Below are 21,198 nucleotides of genomic sequence, written 5' to 3' on the forward strand. Positions count from 1 at the left end.
AGGGCGCCAAAAACACTGGCAAATTTTCACTAGCATTAATTCAGCAATGTGAGCAAATCAAAGCGAAGATGCGCTAGCGCTCAATTCTGCCTAGCGCAACTTCGTTAGAGGTCTTCCATCAGGCTAATTTGCATATGGCGGCAAATTTAAAGTTGAATGGACAAATATGTTGCAGCAAATACATTACATTACACAAGTCCAAGGAACCTAAATAAAGAAAATAGAGTTGTTATGCCCTACACATGAGCCCACTATATAGTTAATGTTCCATATGTTAGAAAATGTATGGGGGAACCCGGTTACGCAAAAAAAATTTAAGGACTTTTGCAGGCTATCATTCCAAAAAAAAGGCAAAGACGCCAGCGTTTTTTGGACTATTTCCACTAAACTTTTTCAACTAAAAAACATGATGTAAGTAAAAGAAGAATGAGATCTATGCACTCCAGTGCAGTTCGCCTGGTCTGAGCTGGCAAAGGCAAGTCTGGCGAAAGAGATAACGTTCAGTAAAATCCGCATCTTTGTGAATTTGCGGAGTAACGTCCATTCGCCTGAGTGAAAATTCGCCTGGCGATAGAGTGCGAATCACCGCTAGCGTCCATCTCCTTCGCTAGCGAAGTGACGCCTGCACCCGTTCGTAAATCAGCAAGTCCCTGAAAATGGTAACGCTAGCGAATCTTCACCAGTGTTAGTCATTTCACCCTTTAGTAAAGCTGTACCTTAGACTGTTGTAATACTCAAAATAGGGGCCAGACATTGGCCCTTTAATAAAAGTAGTTTTTGTTAAACATGAAGAATTTGTCTAAATCTTCACACTGCCGGTAGTAATGCTGCTGTTACTACTGAAAACCTGCTACTATTACTACTAATTATTATTAATAATAATAATAAACATGCATAATTGTACATATGGCATTATAAAGTTGGAGGGATTTCCCTTCAGTTTTGGGATGATTACTGTACACTAGATGAGTTGAACCCATTAGCTTTGAGTACTAATTTAGGGGCACTTCTTAGCCTAATTTGTTAATATTGTCTTTTCCACCCTAAACGGTTAAAACAGGGCAGATTAACAGTCTAGGAAGCAAAGCTAGTAAAACAGATCTAGAGAAACATGGCCAGGGCCCTCTAATCCTCCTGCTTCATTCCACAGCACCTTTTTTTGTTAATCTATGTTTAGGCCCCTATTATGTCAAAGTTCTGTGTAACTGGTTGACATTATACAAATAAATGAATGATGCTTCTATTTGCGCTAGCACATTAGTTACAATACACTATTTAGACTAGGACAATTCTGTGTCACATTTCCTTGAAATGATACAGCTCATCTATTAAGTATATTGCAGAAATCAAAATGGTTTTTATCTTTATGTGTAATTCTGAGCAGGCCTCAGAATGAAGGCTATTTTTATTCAGCTCTGAGCAAGAGTACAGTACAAGAAGAAGGAATTGAATTTGTTGCTGCTGGACACAGGCCGCTTGCTTTACATTCCGTTCCATGATGAAATGCCCTTCTCACCATAGCCATGCAATTATCTGAAAGCACAAAAGCTATTTTTGTGCAGACGGCAACAAAGGAATTAGAAGGAACATTGGAGATGGTGCTCTGAGCATGATTTAGGGGACCTGTATCTGGTAATTAATCTAAGCAGAAACCAGACTTCCCCAGTAATATATAAATTATGGCCAGGGGTAACCAAAAAAGGGAATAAAATGCAGTCGTCTTTCCCCTCCTTTGGGAGTGTGCTGACGAATATCACAGTTCTTATGCATAGAAGATCCAGGCAAAGAGGATTTAGGTGTGGAGAGGACTTATAAAAATAGGATCTTAGAAAGAATATCTGGTAAAGAATGCTTAAAGGAAAGTCCTTTAGGCACCCCAAGTGATTGCATGTATTTACCAGACACCCTGGGCTGGTGCTCCTATCAGGTAAAAAAAAAAAAACTGCACAGGCCCGGGATTCTTGCAGCGAGCACCATGGACCGATCGTCTTTTCCGGCAACTTCTTTCTTATTGCGGCGGTGCATGCCGGCAATTTCGTTCTACTGCACATGCATCTGCCCAGAGAAATTTGACAACAAGAAAACGATCACTCGGTGGTGCTTACTGGAATAACCCCAGGCTGGTGCAGTTTTTTCTTGATAGATTCACTGGCCCGGGGTGTCAGGTAAGTAAATGCAATGACTTGGGGGTGCCTAACTTTTGGCACCCAAAAAGTAAAAAGGACTTTGCTTCTCCTTTAAAAAGTATAATTATCCTTTATTTATATAGCGCCAACAAAGTCTGCATCACATTACAGAGATTATACATAATTCACATCAATCCTACCCCAGCGGATCTTATATTCATAGGTGCCTATCCCATTCACATAGATTATTGTCAACTTTATCAGGAACCAATTAACCTGCCTCTATGTGTTATGAGTGTGATAGGATACTAGGGAACCCAGAGAAAACTCGCACATGACTGGGAGAACATATAAAGTTGCCTATATGAGATGCAAACTAAAAATACTATGGGATTAAAATGTATTTTCTTTTTTCCATCTTCAATGGAAGATTAATACTAATTACACAAAGGCATACAGTATATGAAATGTAACATCCTATTAGTCTCCAGGCTTTCAAATGATCGTGTAAAGCCAAACTTTTTATTCAAGCCTACAACCTATGCCCTTAGCAACTTGGCCATCTTACTCTTTGCTCACAAGCACACCAACTACCGGTTGGTACAGCTTTCCAAGGTATGCTTTTGTCTTAACCCTAGTGGGTGCAAAGCAGTAGAAAGATGGTATGAGCCAAACAGGGCATCCATCAACAGAGTATGCATAGGAGGTACAATAGTAAGGGGCACACCATTGCTAGAGCATTAAAGGCACACAAAGTTGATTGCACAATTTTCGATCTCTTTCCATTACATTAATGATCCCAAACTAGTAGCTCGTGAGCAACATGTTTCTCCCAGTGGCCTCCAAGTAGGTGGCCGCCAAGCAGGTGATTATTTTCTAATTTCTGGTTTGGAGGCAAGTTTTGGTTGCATAAAAAACAGGTGTATTGCCAAACAGAGCCTCTTGTAGATGCAAGTCCACATATGGGCTACCAAATCACAGCACTTAATTTGCCACCTAAGAACATTTTTTTTATGCTGGAGTTGGTGCCCAACTCTTTTGACTCATGCATATGGGTAAAAAAAATTTGGGGACCGCTGCATTACATTCTGCTTGCTGAATGTGTGCCAACAGCACCGGATCAGCCCATCAGCCAATACACACAGCGGATCTTGTTGCGAAAATGTAATTTGTAGCATTTGGTTCCTAAAATCCACAATGATCAGCATTTCCTCACTAGAGTATATACAGGGCCCTGTAAAAAGGTTTATTCTAAGAAAACATGCTGTCCTAAATACTCCTGGACTTTCAAATACTTTTGACTGAAAGGGCACATTAACATTTATTACACTGCTGCTTGAAATACCTGCAGTTCATTTAACAATGAAAAGGAAAGAGATAAGGAGGCTTAGCTGAGGCAATGTAAATGGACACAATGTACTTACAAACTATATAAATATTGCAGAACTCACATTCTAATGTCAATATTTCAAAATAAAATCTGCACCATCACTCAACAGGTTAAATATGGGGACAGGTGCATGGCCCCAGACCTATAGTAAGGGTGTTACAAGCCACTATGATGAGAAGCACTCCAAGACCAAAGCTGAAGTGTCACTTTATTTAGAGAATTCCTTGAAATATGTATACAGTATAAAACATGATATGGGTTCATCCTTAAACGGCAAGTCAACTCCAAAATAAAAATTTGCCTAATAAAAGTAGACATTATTCTAAGCAACTTAGAATATACATTCATTACAAATTTCTATGGTTAAGTTATTTGTATATGTATTGCTATTGAAAGCAGTGTTTGTCTGTCCCTTTCTATTCCCTGCCCTGATTTCTAAGACTGCTGATACAGATCCATCGTGCGGCGCTCCATTTCTCCTCCTTGGCTATCTCCTATAGGAAGGCAGGGAGGAGAAATCAAGCGCAAACATTTTTTTTTGATGTTAGTGGTCCTTTAACAGACTTGTCTTTGCCGAGAAACCAAGACTGTTGCAACATTGTTTCAAAAGTAACAACTGGGAGTTAAGAAAACATAATTCTAAGCAACTTTTCAATATACATTCATAACAAATTTTCAGTGCTTTTAAAGTTATTTGGAAAATTAATTGCTATTGAAAGCAGCATTGGCTAAAAGCGAACCTGTCACTTACACATAAAAAGCTGTATAATGAAAGTCTTTTGCAATTTATATATGAAAACCAAATTTTTTTTTATTAAACATACATATCTCTTATATAGGTGTTTAAATATCGGAGCTGTCATTCAAATATTACCTGCCCTGCCTCTATGCATGAGGCATAGAGGCAGGTCAGGCATTTACTTTCACGTTCCAGTCAGCACTGCATATCACTGCACTCCTCACGCTCTAGAATTGTGTAGGGCTCTGCACATGGGGTTAGGCCCCCCATTCTGGCACATACACAACATGTTGGGGTGATCTATAACTTGCCTTAAAGGAAAACTATACCCCCAAAATGAACACTTAAGCAACAGATAGTTTACATCATATTAAGTTGCATATTAAAGAATCTTACCAAACTGGTATATATAATTAAGTAAATCTTGCCCTTTTACATCTCTTGCTTTGAGCCTCCATTTCGTGATCGTCTGTGTGCTGCCTCAGAGATCACCTGACCAGAAATACTACAACTCTAACTGTAACAGGAAGAAGTGTGGAAGCAAAAAACAGAACTTTGTCTGTTAATTGGCTCATGTGACCTAACAAGTATGGTTTGTTGGTGTGTTTGTGTGCACAGTGAATCTTAAGATCTCAGGGGGCTGCCCTTATTTTTTAAAATGACAATTTTCTATTTATGATTACCCAATGGCACATACTACTAGAAAAGTATATTATTATGAAAATGTTTTTTTACATGAAGCAGGGTTTTGCACACAAGCTGTTTTATGCAATATCTTTTTAAAGAGACCTACATTGTTTGGGGGGGGGTATAGTTTTCCTTTAATAACAGTGTCCATTAAATAGCTCCTGCCTGCCTGCTGTAATTGTGAATTCCAAGACCAAGGAAGCTAAATTTAAATAATAAATATAGTGTTAGTTTTGCTCAACTAACATGATAGAAAAAGATTTGGATTTATTGGGGTGACAGGTCCCCTTTAAATTTTTATTTTGGGGTTGACTTGCCCTTTAAGTACCACTGACCTGGATAAATTTACTTGAGGCCTATCGTACTTATACCATCATGAAACTCTGGTGCCTTATTATTCTTATATTATACAACAGCAGGCCCAGATATAACCAGAACTATATATTTTGTAATCAAGTAGGATGATAATTCTCATAGACCTCCATTACGGAGATGAACAGAGCCAGGCCAAAAGCTACTGGTGCCCCAGGCCATCATCACCCCCTCAATGACTCCCACTTGGCACCTCTGGCCAAAGTTAGAGAAGACAGCAGAGGTGTGTGCCTGGGGTCCATATGCCCCCACCAAAGTTGCACTTAAGGCATGTGCCCCTGCTCCCTACCCCTAGTCCTGGCAAGCCTAAATATAAAACATCAGTAGCAATATACGTGTATAGTGGACTAGACTTTCAGGAGGTATATAATAAATGAATTGCACTAATGACAGATGAACACAACAATTAATATCTAATTAAACCAAAATTACCAGACAAAAATAAATGAAAATGCACTTTAAAACTATAGACAATTAGTCCTACTACAGGGTTCTGCAACACTTGATACAGTTGTAGAGTAGCAGCACCTAAGCTGCCCCCTTGATAACTGATTGACCAGAGAAGACTTGACTGGAATTGAATTAAGCCATAATATACATAAGTTCTCTCTTGAAACAAGAATAAAAGCACCATGCTCTGAATTGCAATGGGTTTCTGTGAGCTTATGAGCTCAGAAAATTGATTGATTAAGTGCTGTGGGTTGACATGCCTTAAGTCAGGAAACGAGCCAAGTCCAATTACATTTATTTTGAAAAAAAGGGGGCTGTCAAAATGATATGCAGATATTTCGCTAGAGCTCAGGTTTTGCCTGGAATTATTTCATACTTTTAGATTAAATGCAATGTGTATAGATGGAGTTTGCAGCACTGCAGTACCTAGATCTCTAGGTTATAATTGAGAAATCTAGTGGATTGTGCTGCACACCTGCTGGAGACAGATGCGCAGGCTGTTTATGGTTTGTATGCAGTTTCTATGTGTGAATTATACATTGGTGAGATAAGGAAACAGATTGAAAAATCACACAATACCAGGTCACTATTACAGTGAAGATGTTTGGAGGCAAATTTGCATTCATGAGATCTCTGATCGGGATCAGCAAGGAACGGTTGCACATAATCATCTAGAGACAATCCGGTTGCCGAAATTGGATTTTTCTGTGGCGATATTAAATTCTCAGCATTGTTAAAATCTGTTAAAGAGAAGATAAGGGACGCAGACACAAAGTATGACATTTCAGCCAGATATACGTTGCTCTTCTTGTATGCCAGCTTAAAGGTTATTGCTCCAGCTTCTAAATCAAAATGAATTGAAAGATAGGCATATGGACAAGCAACATCATTAGCTACTTATCTAGTCCATTTGCACTTGTGAATAGCTTTATTTAGCTTCAACAATGGAGCTTTCACAGAGGCTGTGCAATATAAATGTAGCAAATAGTTGGATTTTATTCTTTGTATCAATAATACTATAATTAACATTGCTAAAGCTTTACCTTGCTATACAACTAGAAACAAACACTCATAAGGTATTCGTTGATGGTGGGGACAGTAATGTTCTTCTATGGCTTAATGCCTTCTAAGCATTAATACACACATATGTTTCCGTTATCAGGAAATTATGGGAAAGCCATTTCCCATAGACTCCATTACAATCAAATATGTCAACATTTTAAAATATATTACCTTTTTTGCAGTAATAATCAAACAGCACCTTGTACGTGATTCCAACCAACATATAATTAATCCTTATTGGAGGCAAATCTATCCTATTGGGTTTATTTAATGATTAAATAATTATTTACCATAAGAGACCCCTTTATCTGGAAAACCCCAGATCCCAATCATTCTGGATAATACGTCCCATACCTGTACAAACATGCAGATAATTTACAAAAAAAAAAAAATGAGGCAATGGTAGCCTTACTTATAAATGGGGCTGTATCTTTCCTTATGGCTGGTAGGTTAATTTCTACAGTATGTGCAAACCTCTCCATGAATTGAATTGAAAAGGGTGCCCTTTCAAAGGCTAAATGGTGGATTCTCATAATCATCTATTTTGACATCTGAGAATGTTTTAGTAGTACTAGAGCTTTCTGGATAATGGGGTTCTGGATAAGGGACCCCATACCTGTAAAATACACTAGAATAGTGCTACACAGAGACATCTGCACAGAGGACAATCAGAGGGGATTAACAATATCTAACCTAGCACAGCACAGTCCATATATGAGAAAACATGCTTTTCTTGTTCTTATGGTAACAGACAACTGATCTTAGGTGGAATCGTGATCTTATCATGCTAAAACGAATTCTAGGAATTGTTATTGGGACAATAATCTGAGCAAGGCAAATTTAATGAGAAAATAACACCTATCCAGGGACAACAACTAAACTTAATCTAAAAATCTGACTTTATGATATAGAATAACTATAGAAAAGAAACATAAAATAATAATATAATATGCATCTTACAGGCAGAGCCTTGATGTTTATTTATAGTAAACAAGAACTGATGACCTAAGATTTTTCTATTTCAAATGGAACTTGAAAATAAATAGAAGATGATAAAGCAACCCTGAACAGATGGCACACATGTGCTGGCCTAGTTTAGTGGTACCCAAATACTATTTATATATTATTCAAGGACATGATGCTACTTAAGAATGTAGCGTTATAGGAAGATTATTTTTGTTCAGACAATACTATAACTTCTGTTTCAGAATGCCTGTTTATTTTTCATTTAATTTTTTGACTGTTACACTCCTGATTATCTTTTCTTACTGTAACATTTTTAACTTGATAAATAATTTTCAAACATATGAGGACTGATCACTCTACCTTTCCTAAAACGGAGCGCTGCAATGACTCTACCCTGAATTCCATCCATGTTTTAGGACTAAACTAAGGTTGTCCTGAACTTTTACTGATAATCTTAGGGTACTTACTGGTACATTTGCTGAATTAATGCTGTCCATCTTATGGTGTCCACACATGGGACAACATGGCCCTTAGTTCTTCAATCTGTATGGTCAGGCTTATGTTTTGATTCCTTACTCAGGCGAATAGGCTTGCATATGCCTTACTGTGGAAGGATTGTTGAACAAAGGATCCAACCATCATATCAGTCTGGCTTGGTCCAATACTGGGTGAAACTGGGTAAAGATATGCCTCTTTTTCAATAAACAAATATTTCTGTGTATGGCTAGCTTTATACTACGCAGATATTTTACAGTCCAAAGACCACTTTGCTTCATTCAGGTCCTTCTCCTTCTGTCTATGGTTGAGCCCCAGAACCACATTTTTGGTGGTATAACACAGTAAACACATGCTTCCACTAACTTTTGTAAGCCTAGGGGGGCAAAAAAAGTTTAACAATTTGACTTTTAATGAGGTGAAATAAACTTTTTCTTTTACCTCACCGGTTGCAGGAGTGCGTGCGCTTTCTTTTGATGTGATTAACGCCCCAAGCTACAGGTTCGGGGCACAACATCCGGGCCAGCAAATGGATTTGGTGCGTTTGCCTACTGCTGACTTTAAAAGCACATTATCTTTGATTGAATCAAGTGTTTGAAGTGTTGGACCTGGGGTTTCCACACCCAGGTCACTTCGCCCCTTGGGTGAGCTATGGTTTCACAAATGTATATAGCAGTTTTGTGCTTGATTAGTTTTTTCATTTAATTGTGAGCAGGACTAGAGCCAACACATTTGCCCTTCATAACACAGTATACACATGCTTCCACTAACTTGTGTAAGCCTAGTGGGGGAAAAAAAGTGTACATTTTAAAATGTATGTTCTCAGAGTGGTGGATGGGTCCAAGCTTGTTAAAGTAAAATCTTCAGCGTACGCAACAATTGTTTGTGTTTGCTGGTGTCATAACGTATGTGCACACATAAAAGCAAAGCCTGGCATCCACCAACACACAAATCCACAGAGAGTCAAACATGTATTACAATGCTTTTATTTTTAGGCAGAAGACTTGGTCAAATAACTTCTCAGTGACTTCGAATATCCTTAGAATTTACAGTAGGAGTAGTACAGTAGTAGCATACCATATTGTATAATACATGAGCAATAAGCAACTTCTCTAACCTTTATAACTCAGCTTATAGCCAATGTCACTGTATATAGCAACAGAATTCCTGAGGGGTCGCAGATATACTACTAATGATAGACTGGGAGGGATACAGTATAATTTATAATATATGAGCAAAGCACAGATTACACGGACACTTGTTCAATTGTTTGCAGGGCCAAGCAGACAGGTACCCACAGTTTTCCTAGCTTCAACTAGACGATATTGATTGAAATATTTTTTGTCGATGGACAAATCGTACATTTAAACATTCAGCAAGATAAGCTTGGTCCTACGATTGTGAAAAGATCTTTTAAAAATCTTAACGTCTATGGACGCCTTTTATAACTCAATCTGCAGTACTCAACTCCTCAGTGATTTCTAATACCCTTATAATGTACAGTAGGAGGATACATTGACCCTAATAATAAATACGGGTTTCTGCAATATAGCATTTTACTTATTAAAATCTGTAATATGTTGTACATTTAAAACAATAATACCCATAGATAATTATTTTCTGTATACGTGGCCTGAACAATAAAATATAGGCCCCTACTTAATAGAGCTGCAAATCAGAATAACTGAAAATATTAACAATAATGTTACAAATGAATGTGTCGGAAAGGGACAATGTGGCACAAGGGATGGAGACTTCCACCTTTCCAGCCTTACAAAGCTGTCACTACAAATTAGCTTCCAAGCGCTGCACAAAATGTCAGTTTTTCAGACATCAATAAAAGTCCGCGTGAGCCAACAAGAAGCATGTTGCTATTCTAATTCAATTAGGCATCTCTGCAGAGACCTGTCAAGCTTCAGCTCACTAAGGCAGGGCAAAATAAATACATCTAGACAAAATAAAATATCCATTTTGAAAGGAATGTATGGAGAACAACATGATCGTCATCATCTGTATGTTGGTACAAAACAATTAAAATTGAAGATTAGTTATCATGAATTTTATATATACATGCCATGGGAGAATATCAGTTACGATACCCTAGCCAAGTCTATGGGAAGCATGTGTTTTGTAAACAATGACAGCTAAATGTTGAGCCAAATTGGGAACCAGTAGCTCAAAAATGAGAGTGCTAAATGGCATCACTCATTAGTATTTCATCTTATTTTCTATCAAGAATATTTGCATTAAAGTACAGCAAGACACTTTCCACAACTTATATATTCAATGTACTGGGCTACAAACTGACTTACAAATTTGTGATCTATAAAATTCCCCATTGCGAAGGCAAAAAGAAGATGGCGAGAAATGTGTTACTGTATTTTCAAAAAATGATAATTTGTCTTCCTCCACAACTGTTCTCACCAACTGTCACATTGTTAGTTACAGATCATAGATTGGCCTTCTGGTCTCTAATACTTCTGTCTCAGTATTCATCACTGGTTGTACAAGGATATTGTATCCAATATGCACCTCATGCATGGCTTAACAGGGTTTGCCATATTAAGATATATTTAGTGTTCATTTATACCATTGGTGTTATCATGCCTGCTGAAACTGTATTTGGCACCACACAAACAGTTCCAAATCAGGTGTAAGAATGGTAAATGAAGCACACACACTGTTTGTACACTATCTACAAAAACAAATAAGGAGTTATCTTCATTGTTCAGAAACCAGTTCTACTTCAACACAGATATTTTTTGAGCTAAACAAGGTAAGAAGAGAAACTAAAATGACTCCATGTTTCTAATTTCCTGGCTCTTGCGGGTTAGATAGATTAGCAGTACACAGATAACCCTTCTGCTTTGTAGACGTTTGCTTATCTGCATGCCTAAACATGTTAAGGGGAAGAGGATGCTTAAACTGACCTCAATACTTCCAGTTTACAGTGAGAATGGTAAGTGTGAAACCAAACCAAAGCTGTTTCTGCTTTAAAATAAAAAATGTGCATTTTAAAATTCCCAGAACAGGCAGAATGTATTTTCAACATAAATTCTATTTATTTTGCTCATTTATATTGGCATATACCAGTACTGTCCAACTTCTGTGGTACTGAAGGCTGAATTTTGCTGACCTACGTGGTGGAGGGCCGATGCTGGAAGCCATTGAATACTCCCTTTTAAACCACACCCATGTTATCACAAGAAATGTTAAGATGATACTCACATTAATGGGTGTAGAACGACAAAGGACCAAATGGTTGGTGCTCACCCAGCACTCATAAGTGAAAAAAATCATATTAAAACACCCTTAAAGCCAAATGCCTCCACTGTGTATAGCACAGAAACCCCCAACAAACCTCCCAACAAGTATTCTACGGTAAAGTAGAATAACAAATTAAAACAGGGGCCATTCCAATAATACATAAAATAACACAAACAAAATGTATATAAAGTACAGCTACATTGAAGATTAGAAGGGCAAATATTCCAAGCAAATTGGTCTTCATTATTTATTTTTTAATGGTTTTTAAATTATTTGGCTGCCTCTTCTGCATCTTTCCAACTTTTCCACAAAAAAAACATAGATGTGAGCTTGCAATTTTATTATTATTGTTACTTGCTATAACATCTTAATATTCAGTCCTTCTTCTATTAACATTCCAGTTTTTCATTTAAACCACTGCCTGGTTGCTAAGGTAAACAAGACCCTACATCCATATAGCTGCTGAAATTGCAAACTGGAGAGCTGCTGAACAAAAAGCTAAATAGTTGAGAAACCACAAAAAATTAAAAAAAGAAAGCCAACTGAATACCAATGTCTAGGTCACACTAGAAATTAATTTCAAGGTGAACAACCCCTTTACGTGCTCTGTGTTAAAAAGACAAGAGGAAGGAGTTCATGGTCAATAGAGATTGCAATCTAAGCAGGTGAGTAACTTACAGACACAAATAAGAGGGTATCATGTGCTGCAGTTTACAGTGGTTGTTAATGCACTAACAGTGCCAGAACTGGGTCAGATGTTATGCGTGATGAGTGATGATCATAAGTCTTTGTTTGTATGGTTGCACATAAAAAAAATGGCATTGCCACCTTTATCATGAACCTATTCCTGGCACCACACACAAAATTCTGTAAGAGATATAATACATGCCTGCCACTGGAAGGCACAGTATTATTTAAAGGTTTTAGAAAGCAATTTTTGCCCAGCATACGGGTGGCCAAAGAAAGCAGAGGACTATAAAAAGGAAATCATTATGTGACAGTAACCTATTACTTAAAGCAACAGTAACCTTCGCTGATCTTAAATGCATTGATTCCTATTATATAAAGTGAAAAGAAAACTTGTTTTTATGTCAATTTGAACTTTCATTTATTTTACCCAAAATGATTATTAAAACTGTAGGGGTACTGCATATTCACTTCTTTAAACATGGGCATGAATATAGGAGTTAGCACTGCCAAAGAAATTGCCATGGCTGACTTATAGCCACATTGTACAGAGTGAATTTCGACATGAAAATGGCTAGTTTAGCATTTAGCAGAAGGCAGTGGATCAGCCAGTGCTGAAAGAGACCCGTTTGCCATTATCGAGAGGAAGAATTCCTTATACAGGTATGGGACCAGTTATCCAGAATGCTTGGGGTCTGGCGTTTTCCAGATAAGGGGGGGTCTCTCTGTAATTTGGATCTCCATACTATAAATCAATCATTAAAATATTAAATACATCCAATAGCATTGTTATGCCTCCAGTAAGGATTACCAATATAGTTGGCATTAATTAAATAATTTTTAAAAATGTAAACTATTTGATTAAATGGAGTCTATGGCAGACGGCCTTCCCTTAATTCAGAACTTTCTGGATAACAGGTTTCCATATAACAGATGCCATTCTTATACCGGAAATGTAATTGTGGTTGTTAATTTAACTACATTTTCCATTAACCAAAGAAGCTGTAAAATAAAGTCTTATTCATAGAAGTCAAGCTGAACACAATTGTATATTTCACCTTGAAATAGAGCAAAGTTGCATATATTCACCACCAGGAGGCAATGTGCTTAAATGAACTATTTATCAACCCAGCTTTCTATAATAAACTCATCACTTAAGACCCCCACTCGCTGCTGTGACTCACAGTCATAAGTAAAAATAAATGTACATAATACTGTGATACTTTGCATGCAGAAGCTGTGACTAGGACTTGCTACAATTTTACTAGAGTTTCAATAAATACAGTTCAGAAAGAACGTGAACTGCATAAGTTGTGTCAGATGTGCGATAACACCACTTTCAGGCTGAATATGAAAATATGTGCCCATGGCAATTATAAGTTGATGCAAAAACAGCTTAAACAGAACATCTTCAATTAATGATATCCAGTATACATTATGTTTTGTGTGTTACTAAGGGTGCTGTATGCAATTTCTCAGTGCGAGTAGCCCAAAGGCCACGCTTGGATCAAGCAGTAGGGCACAGACAGTGGGCTATAGTTTTGGGCAATCCACCTAATTAGATAGCAAGTGAATTGTAAGGGCATAGATAGATGAAAATATTCGGCTAGATCTAGTTGCCCGGCGACAAACTTCGGGCGACTTTAGAAAATGAAGCTCTCCGAGTGCCATCCCTTTGGCGACTTAGATTCTAGCTGGCGGGCAGCTAGGCAGTTCGGGAAGATTAGTCGCCCAAAGAAAAGGTGATTTCACGCCAGGCGACTAATCTCCCCGAATTTCAATGTGTGTCTCTGCCCTTATAGGGGTCTGTAACGTGCTGACATTGTGGTCTAAAGTCTATCTGCCCCAGCATCTCAAAGCAATAATAAAGTGATTTATATATAATGTGTTTAATGCAATACATTAAAAGGTGCCTACCGGGCCATACTCTAGGGATTACCTACATCAGCTGGCAGGCCCTTATAGGGGGTTGTTAACTTTTATTATGATGTAGAGCAGGGGTTCCCAAACTTTTTTACTCGCCACATTTAAATGTAAAAAGACTTGGAGAGTAACACTAGCATGAAAAAGTTCATGGGGATGCCAAAAAGGGCTGTGGCTGGCTGTTTCATAGCCTCTTTATGGACTGGTAACCTACATGAGACTCTGTTTGGCAGTACATTTGGTTTTTATGCAACCAAAACTTGCCTTCTAGCCAGGAATTCAAAAATAAGCACCTGCTTTGAGGCAACTGAGAGCAAGGGGTTGGTGAGCAACATGTTGCTCGCAAACTACTGGTAGGGGATCACTACGTAGAGTGTAATATTCTGAGACAATTTGCAATTGGTATTTTTTGTGTTATTTAGTATTATATGCAGCTGCTTTCCAGTGCTTTCAGCAATCTGGTTGTTAGGGTCCAAATTACCCTAGCAACGACGCATTGATTTGAATCAGAGACTTGAATATGAATAGGAAAGGCCTGAATAGAAAGATGAGCAATAAAAAGTAGCAATAACAATACATTTGTAGCCCTACTGAGTATTTGCTTTTCAATGGAGTCCAAAGCTGGAAAGAGTTGGAAGAAGAAGGCAAATAATTTAAAAAAAAAAACTATTAAAAAAATAAATAACGAAGACCAATTGAAAATATGCTTAGAATCAGCGACTCTATAAATCAGAACATATGAAGCACAGACTTGTGATTCACTATTATTTTGGATAGACTCTTAAGTCAACACAAATTACTCCTCAGTCTCCTCATTTCCACAGTGACAAATTTTCGCTGCACACATACAGAGCTATGCTAGGAAAGGCCAACAGGCTGCTGCACTCACACAGAGCTACGCCAGGGAAGGCCCACAGTCAATATATATTACATTTTACAGGGTGATTAAAAATGTGAATTCCCAAATCAAAGAAAAAAACAAAAAAGTGCAGCTTACCTTCCTTCAGAGTCTTATCCATGTTGTGAGAGATAACCAGTCTCCTCGGCTGGACTGGTTCATGTACATTCCCAAGCAGCAAACTCTGAAACATGAAAAGTGGAACACTGTAACCCAAGCACATAACTCACAGGGAACATCCTGCTAGAGTACAGGAAGCAGAGATTTAAACAGGAACATACATGGAAGGGCCTCGTGGTTTTAAGGGTGGTGGCACACAGGACACGACCAGAGATAAATCTTCTCTACTGCCGACGACTTATCTCCCCAAAAGCCTTCGCGACGGCAAGAATATGAATCGCCTGCAGGGTTGGCATACATTTAGTTTCGGTTTTCCGAAGTCGCCTGAAGTTTCCTCATGAGGCAACTTCGGGCGACTTTGGAAATCCGAAGCAATGCATATGCCATCGCTTCAGATTTACAAAGTCGCTGGAAGTTTCCTCGTGAGGCAAATTCAGAAATCCGGATCGATTTGTATGCCATTCGCCAGTGATTTGTTTTCTTGCCGACCGGAAGGCATTTGGGGAGATTAGTCGCCCGCAGTAGAGAAGATTAGTCGCCACCCTAAGGCAAAAACACATTAGTCATGTATTGTAGATGCAGGAATCTCCTCTCACTCTCGCTTTGGCTCACAATACACATATAAATAGTTTTGCAGGATCTGGCTAACCAGGGTAAATGTGGTGAAACACCTGACAACCGATTTTCCAAACAAGTGTTTTGAAGTGAAAAGGCAAACAGCATGTGGTGAAACAAGAGGATAAATGAGCACTGACTGGCAATGCAAATTGGAAAGCAGGTGAAGGTTACATTAGTTAAGACAATATTTAACAAGGGGATTAAAGTCTAAAAACAAAACAACATGCAGTTAGAGATGTATTTTTTTTTTCACAATGGAGTAACAACCCAGCTCACTAGATGGGAACAGAATGCCATATACTTGGCATAATAGAGCAATTTCACTTTTTATATTAAAAGTAAAAAATCCAGACCATATTTTAAAGACCTTGGTATGGTTTTGTAGATCTGTGAATCTCTACAAGTCATTTCTGAACAAGTGTTCCGTGCACAAAACTGCACTAAGCAATTTCCAACTAAAATGAATGGAGGACATTTGCAAGTGTTTTGTTCCCCTCACACACTGAAAAATATCCAAAACTGCCCCAATGAACTTTTAGGGACCATTACTGTCTAGCATTCTTGCCTTTAAATCTCTAAATAATCAAGGCCCTGATTATCCAGAAGAGCTTCTGATTCCTCATGTACCAGCCCATCCCTTTCGTTCTTCAGACTCAGGAATACTCTAGGTGCCCCAGAGTAGCACTAAAATCCCTTGGATCTCTTGCTTTCTGTCACTCAGCACATCAGCATGGAGCTCTTTGTCATATACAGTCTCAGATATATATTATTAAAGGGGGATATAAAGGCAAAACATAAAACTGCTTTATAGTGTTCCCTAGTTGCAAAGAAAGATCTCTCTAATATACTTTCATTAAAAAATTTGTTTAGTTTTTATATAAAAAAGCTGAATGTATGCAGTCCTATTCCCCTTCGCTTTACTCCCTCTGACGTCTGCAGACACAGTTCTCTAGACAGTCGCCGACTGTTGAGCAGGGAAACGATTGATCGCACTTTGGAATGGTAGGGAAGCATTTTCAGAGTTATTTTAAGTCTTATTTGTCTAACCTGGCTAACCTTTGCCATTCTCTACTAACCTCCGTGCAGGCCCGGATTTGTGGAAAGGCCATAAAGGCCGGCTCAGGGTGGCAGGATTTTAGGGGGCGGCATGAAGTCCAACCACAGCCGCATTAGTTTGGAAGCTCTAGGCTGATCATGAGATGCATTCCTTTTTCATATTTCCCATGTGCCAATTCCCAGTGCTCCTGACCTGATGATGAAAATTTGTGCTTCCTTCCCAGCACTGCTCCTTTCCCTGCTCAGCAGCCGGCGACGGTCTAGAGAACTGTCTGCAGAAGTCAGAGGGACTTAAGCGAAGGAGAATAGTACTGCATAAATTCATCTTTTTTATAAAAAGGGCACACTTTTTTTTAATGACAGTGTATAAGAGATATTTTTCTTTGCAACTATGGAACACTATAAAGAGGTTCTATTTTTTGCTTTTACATCCCCTTTAACTTACACTCAAAAATCATAGAAAAATTCAAAAAATTTCAAGAAGAAACCTAGCTTCTTCCATCCAAACACATGGTACACAGGATTTTTTTAACACACCTTTCTTTTTGACCAGCCTGATACTGCTAAAGTAGTCATAAGACCGGACACAAGCTCCCCCTGCAATTAGTTAAATGAGCATAGCAAATGTTTACAACACAAAAAACTACAGAGCAGCAAACAAGGTAGAATTGCGCCCTTTTTTTTTTTTTTTTAGCAATAAACAATGTTTTATGAGAAGACTTCTAAAGACATAGCAGAAAAAAAGGTGGAAAGGGATTCCTATTCTTTATCAAGGACAGAATTGCCTAACCCAGGTCCGGACTGAGAATTACAATAGGCCCTGGCATTTCAGGTACACAGAGGCCCAATTAGCCCACATAGAGGCCCAAACAGCCCACTAAATACTGACTTTCTATGGGACCTTCTATGGGCAATGCCAGAACCCACAGATTGCCAGTCAGGGCCTGGCCTAACCCCAAGATAAGAAGATGCAAGATGCCAAGAGGTGGAATATGGCAGTGATTCAAAAAGCAATGATACATGAAGTTCTGGAACAGCATTTGGCCATTTTAGCTGTTTTTTCTTAGCAAGCGCTAATCGTAATATTTACTCTGCAGTTTATAAAAATACAAACTGAATTTCAAACTGCATGAAAGCCTCTGGGAAAGGGACAGTCATACACGCTATGCCATTACATGTGATCGAATTGCAAGCATTGGGAGGCTTTGCAGTATTTGCCAAGAAGCTTGAGCAGCTGGTAGACAAAGGCACCATCATGCATATCTATTGCTTTGCATGGCAATTAGATGTTACTTTTGTGCAACCAGCAGGATGTGCATGAAGCCAGTTGGATACATTTGCTGATATTGGGTGGTTTACTAAATCAATTTGCTGGTAAAGAAATAGGTCTACAGGTTGTGAGTTTGGTAAATCATTTTGTTCAAATTTGTTCAAAACAGGCTTCTCTGCCTCCCTTTTCTACTCCACCGATTGTTAATTTTGTTTTCATGATGAAGTCGCTATTCTGTTTCAGGGTGAGCAATGGTTTGTCAGTCAGTTTGCAAATTAAGCAGATTTGGGTAGTAGGTCTGAGCAGGCAAAAATGCAGGTTTATTCGATTAACCAGCATAGGTCTCTGGAATATGTTTCCAAAGTAGATCGATTTTTGGCCTGCTGAGATACATGGAGCAAGGTAAAGCAGGGCTTCCATAGTCTAAGCCTCAAGTCTAAATTATTCTGATCTGTCATAGGCCATTATCTTAAAGAATTGTATATCAAGTACATATATAGGCTGCCCCCTAAACCCTGATCCATGGGGACGGAAGTTACACAGCCTAAACCAAAGCAAACTAATTTTACTTTCCAATGCTATGCTTTGCCATAATAATCCTACAGAAAAATAGTCTTAATTTAGAGTCTATAAATCTTTTACAAAACATCTCAAATAATTCCCAGCATGCTCGTCTTCATCCAAACACCAGCGAAACGATTGATCATCACACCAAAGCTAAATGCAAAAAATATCCCAGAGAACATTCAGTGAGATAAATGTTGCAGGTAATTTGCCTTTCCAAAGCTCTGCTGCCTGCCTTTCTGTTTGTGGAGAGGAGGGAAGCGAATACGACTAACTAAAGAACATTCCAGACTGCACAGCTTCATTAAGCAGGATCATTATCTACCACCATGCTGTGCACAATCTTTCAGCATGAGCTAGAAGTTGTTTTCAAGGCTACAATGTTTCAACGTTTATTGAGATCACCGCAATATGGATGCCACATATGCAGCAATTCAGATGTCTTCAATGCAGAGCATCTAAAATTCATTTAATATTAAACTAAATGCTCTTTCCAGTAACTGCCTATACAGAATTCTAAGAAGAGATGTATCACAGAAATATGGCACTTATGCACCTATGTAAATGTGCAGCAGTGAGGGAGAGGACACTCCTACTAATCTCGATTTTGATTGTTACGAATAAAATATATTGGATTATGTTGTGTACATAAATGCAGCAATTCCAATTCCACTGCCACATTCTATGTTCACAATCAACTGTATTTTTCTGTTTCTCAAAGACTATTTGAAATTTCTACCAAGTAGAGCAAGGGACCCAACTTTTTTTGCCCATGAGTCTCTGTCAATTTCTAAAGAGTTGAGGCGCAACACAAGCATGAAAAAAGTGACAAATAAGGCATGTGATTTGCCATTATTCAGTCTCTATGTGGACTGGCAGCCTTCAGGAAGCCCTGTTTGGCAATACACCTGGCTTTAATCCAACTAAAAGTTGCCTCCAAGTCAGGAAGTCAAAAATAAGCACCTACTTTGAGGCTACTGGGAACGACATCCATGGGGATGATGAGCAACATGTTGCCAATGAGCTATTGGTTGGGGATCACTGAAGTTAAGAGAACCAGAGAAGATGGGAATGGAAGAGATAAAGCAAGAACTAAAATGGAAGCAGTAAGGCACTCCTACTGTTGACCATAATCATCCAACCATAAAGATCCACTTGGCTGTTGATGATGCCAAGAAAGAGGATATTTTACTTAATTTTCAATTCAGATGATGTATTAGATCTTGCTGATCTGATTGTTGCCTTATCATAAGGGCATATGCAGAACCTTTGGGAGTGGACCTCATCAATGGCCTCATGCAGCCCTAGGCAAAAAAGATATTGAACCTAATACACACTGTAAAGTAGAGAGCAGAGAACTTCTAGCAAAAAATCCTATCTATAGTTAACAAATAAACAGACATTTACAAATCTGTGTATTTAATTCATAGGTGTCAGTGCAGGCAATTTTCTTTAAATCCTATGGAGAGGCCATTTTGAAGGATTGAAGCCTGACCACAAAGCTAGAAATTGTATAGGTGGTGTCAATATTACTATATTATGTTGAAAACACAATTTTAGCACCAATCTAGTAATTGTGGATAGAAGTTATAAAATCTAGTGAGTCACACCTGACTGAACTAGACATTTGACATCTTCAGTCTCTATAGATATGAGAGACTACACATCTACTACCAACACTGGGAGCAGCAGTCCCATTGACTGCAGAGGGTCCAGAAGTGTAGTGGCCCTCCTTTGGATTTCTGATAGAAACCTTTTCACAAACATTTATTTTGAGACCCTGAAACATTTTTGCTGTGGGGCCTTTCATCTTCTTGTAATGCCCGTGCTCAGGCCCGGACTGGCAATCTCTGGGTTCTGGCAAATGCCAGAGGGGCTGCTATAAGGTCCCATAGAGAGTCAGTATTTAGTGGGCTGGTGGGGGCTGTTTGGGCCTCTATGTGGGCTGTTTGGGCCTCTGTGTTCCTGAAATGCCAGGGCCTATTTTAATTCTCAGTCCGGACTTTGGGCCTCTGTGTTCCTGAAATGCCAGGGCCTATTTTAATTCTCAGTCCGGACCTGCCCGTGCTCACTGCACTGTACTTAACTGTGAAGGGCTGGTGATCCCAATATCAGGGTCACTTTATAAACTTGCAAATTTAGATGTTGAGCAAACTTGGGATTTGTCAAAGCAAACTCGTAGATACTCTCCCACTGAAATACTGTGTACTCCCCCTCTGTCCCCACTAATGACAATATAGTGGCTTCCAAGCACTGCGTGTAGTATACTGCCATTTCCAGTATAGTTTTTTAACAAAAGAATTAAGGAATTGCAATTTTTACACTAATAGTGTGAAATATAGATTATTATTCTAGGGTACCATTTCTACACTGGCACCATCAAAAACTAAGCAGCCACTTAATTTGTTTTGCTTCAATTCCCTGGAGCTTGCCATGCATATTTCTTTCCCGGATCTCAAAATACAAAGAAATACAGTATGGCTGAATTATTTATTCACAATCATTAAT

General features: G+C 38.6%; 1 protein-coding gene across 1 annotated transcript in view; it reads right to left on the reverse strand.

Annotated features, from left to right (window-relative positions):
* The window catches only part of snx25.L (sorting nexin 25 L homeolog), a 122,469-nt gene that overhangs the window by 70,380 nt on the left and 30,891 nt on the right, over window positions 1-21,198 (reverse strand). Inside the window, exon 2 of the mRNA XM_018230401.2 lies at window positions 15,162-15,246. Within this exon, the coding sequence (XP_018085890.1) occupies window positions 15,162-15,246 (85 nt within the window). The remainder of the gene's footprint in view (window positions 1-15,161; window positions 15,247-21,198) is intronic.

The sequence above is a fragment of the Xenopus laevis genome, chromosome 1L (genome assembly GCF_017654675.1).
Source record: "Xenopus laevis strain J_2021 chromosome 1L, Xenopus_laevis_v10.1, whole genome shotgun sequence".
Classification (NCBI taxonomy): domain Eukaryota; kingdom Metazoa; phylum Chordata; class Amphibia; order Anura; family Pipidae; genus Xenopus; species Xenopus laevis.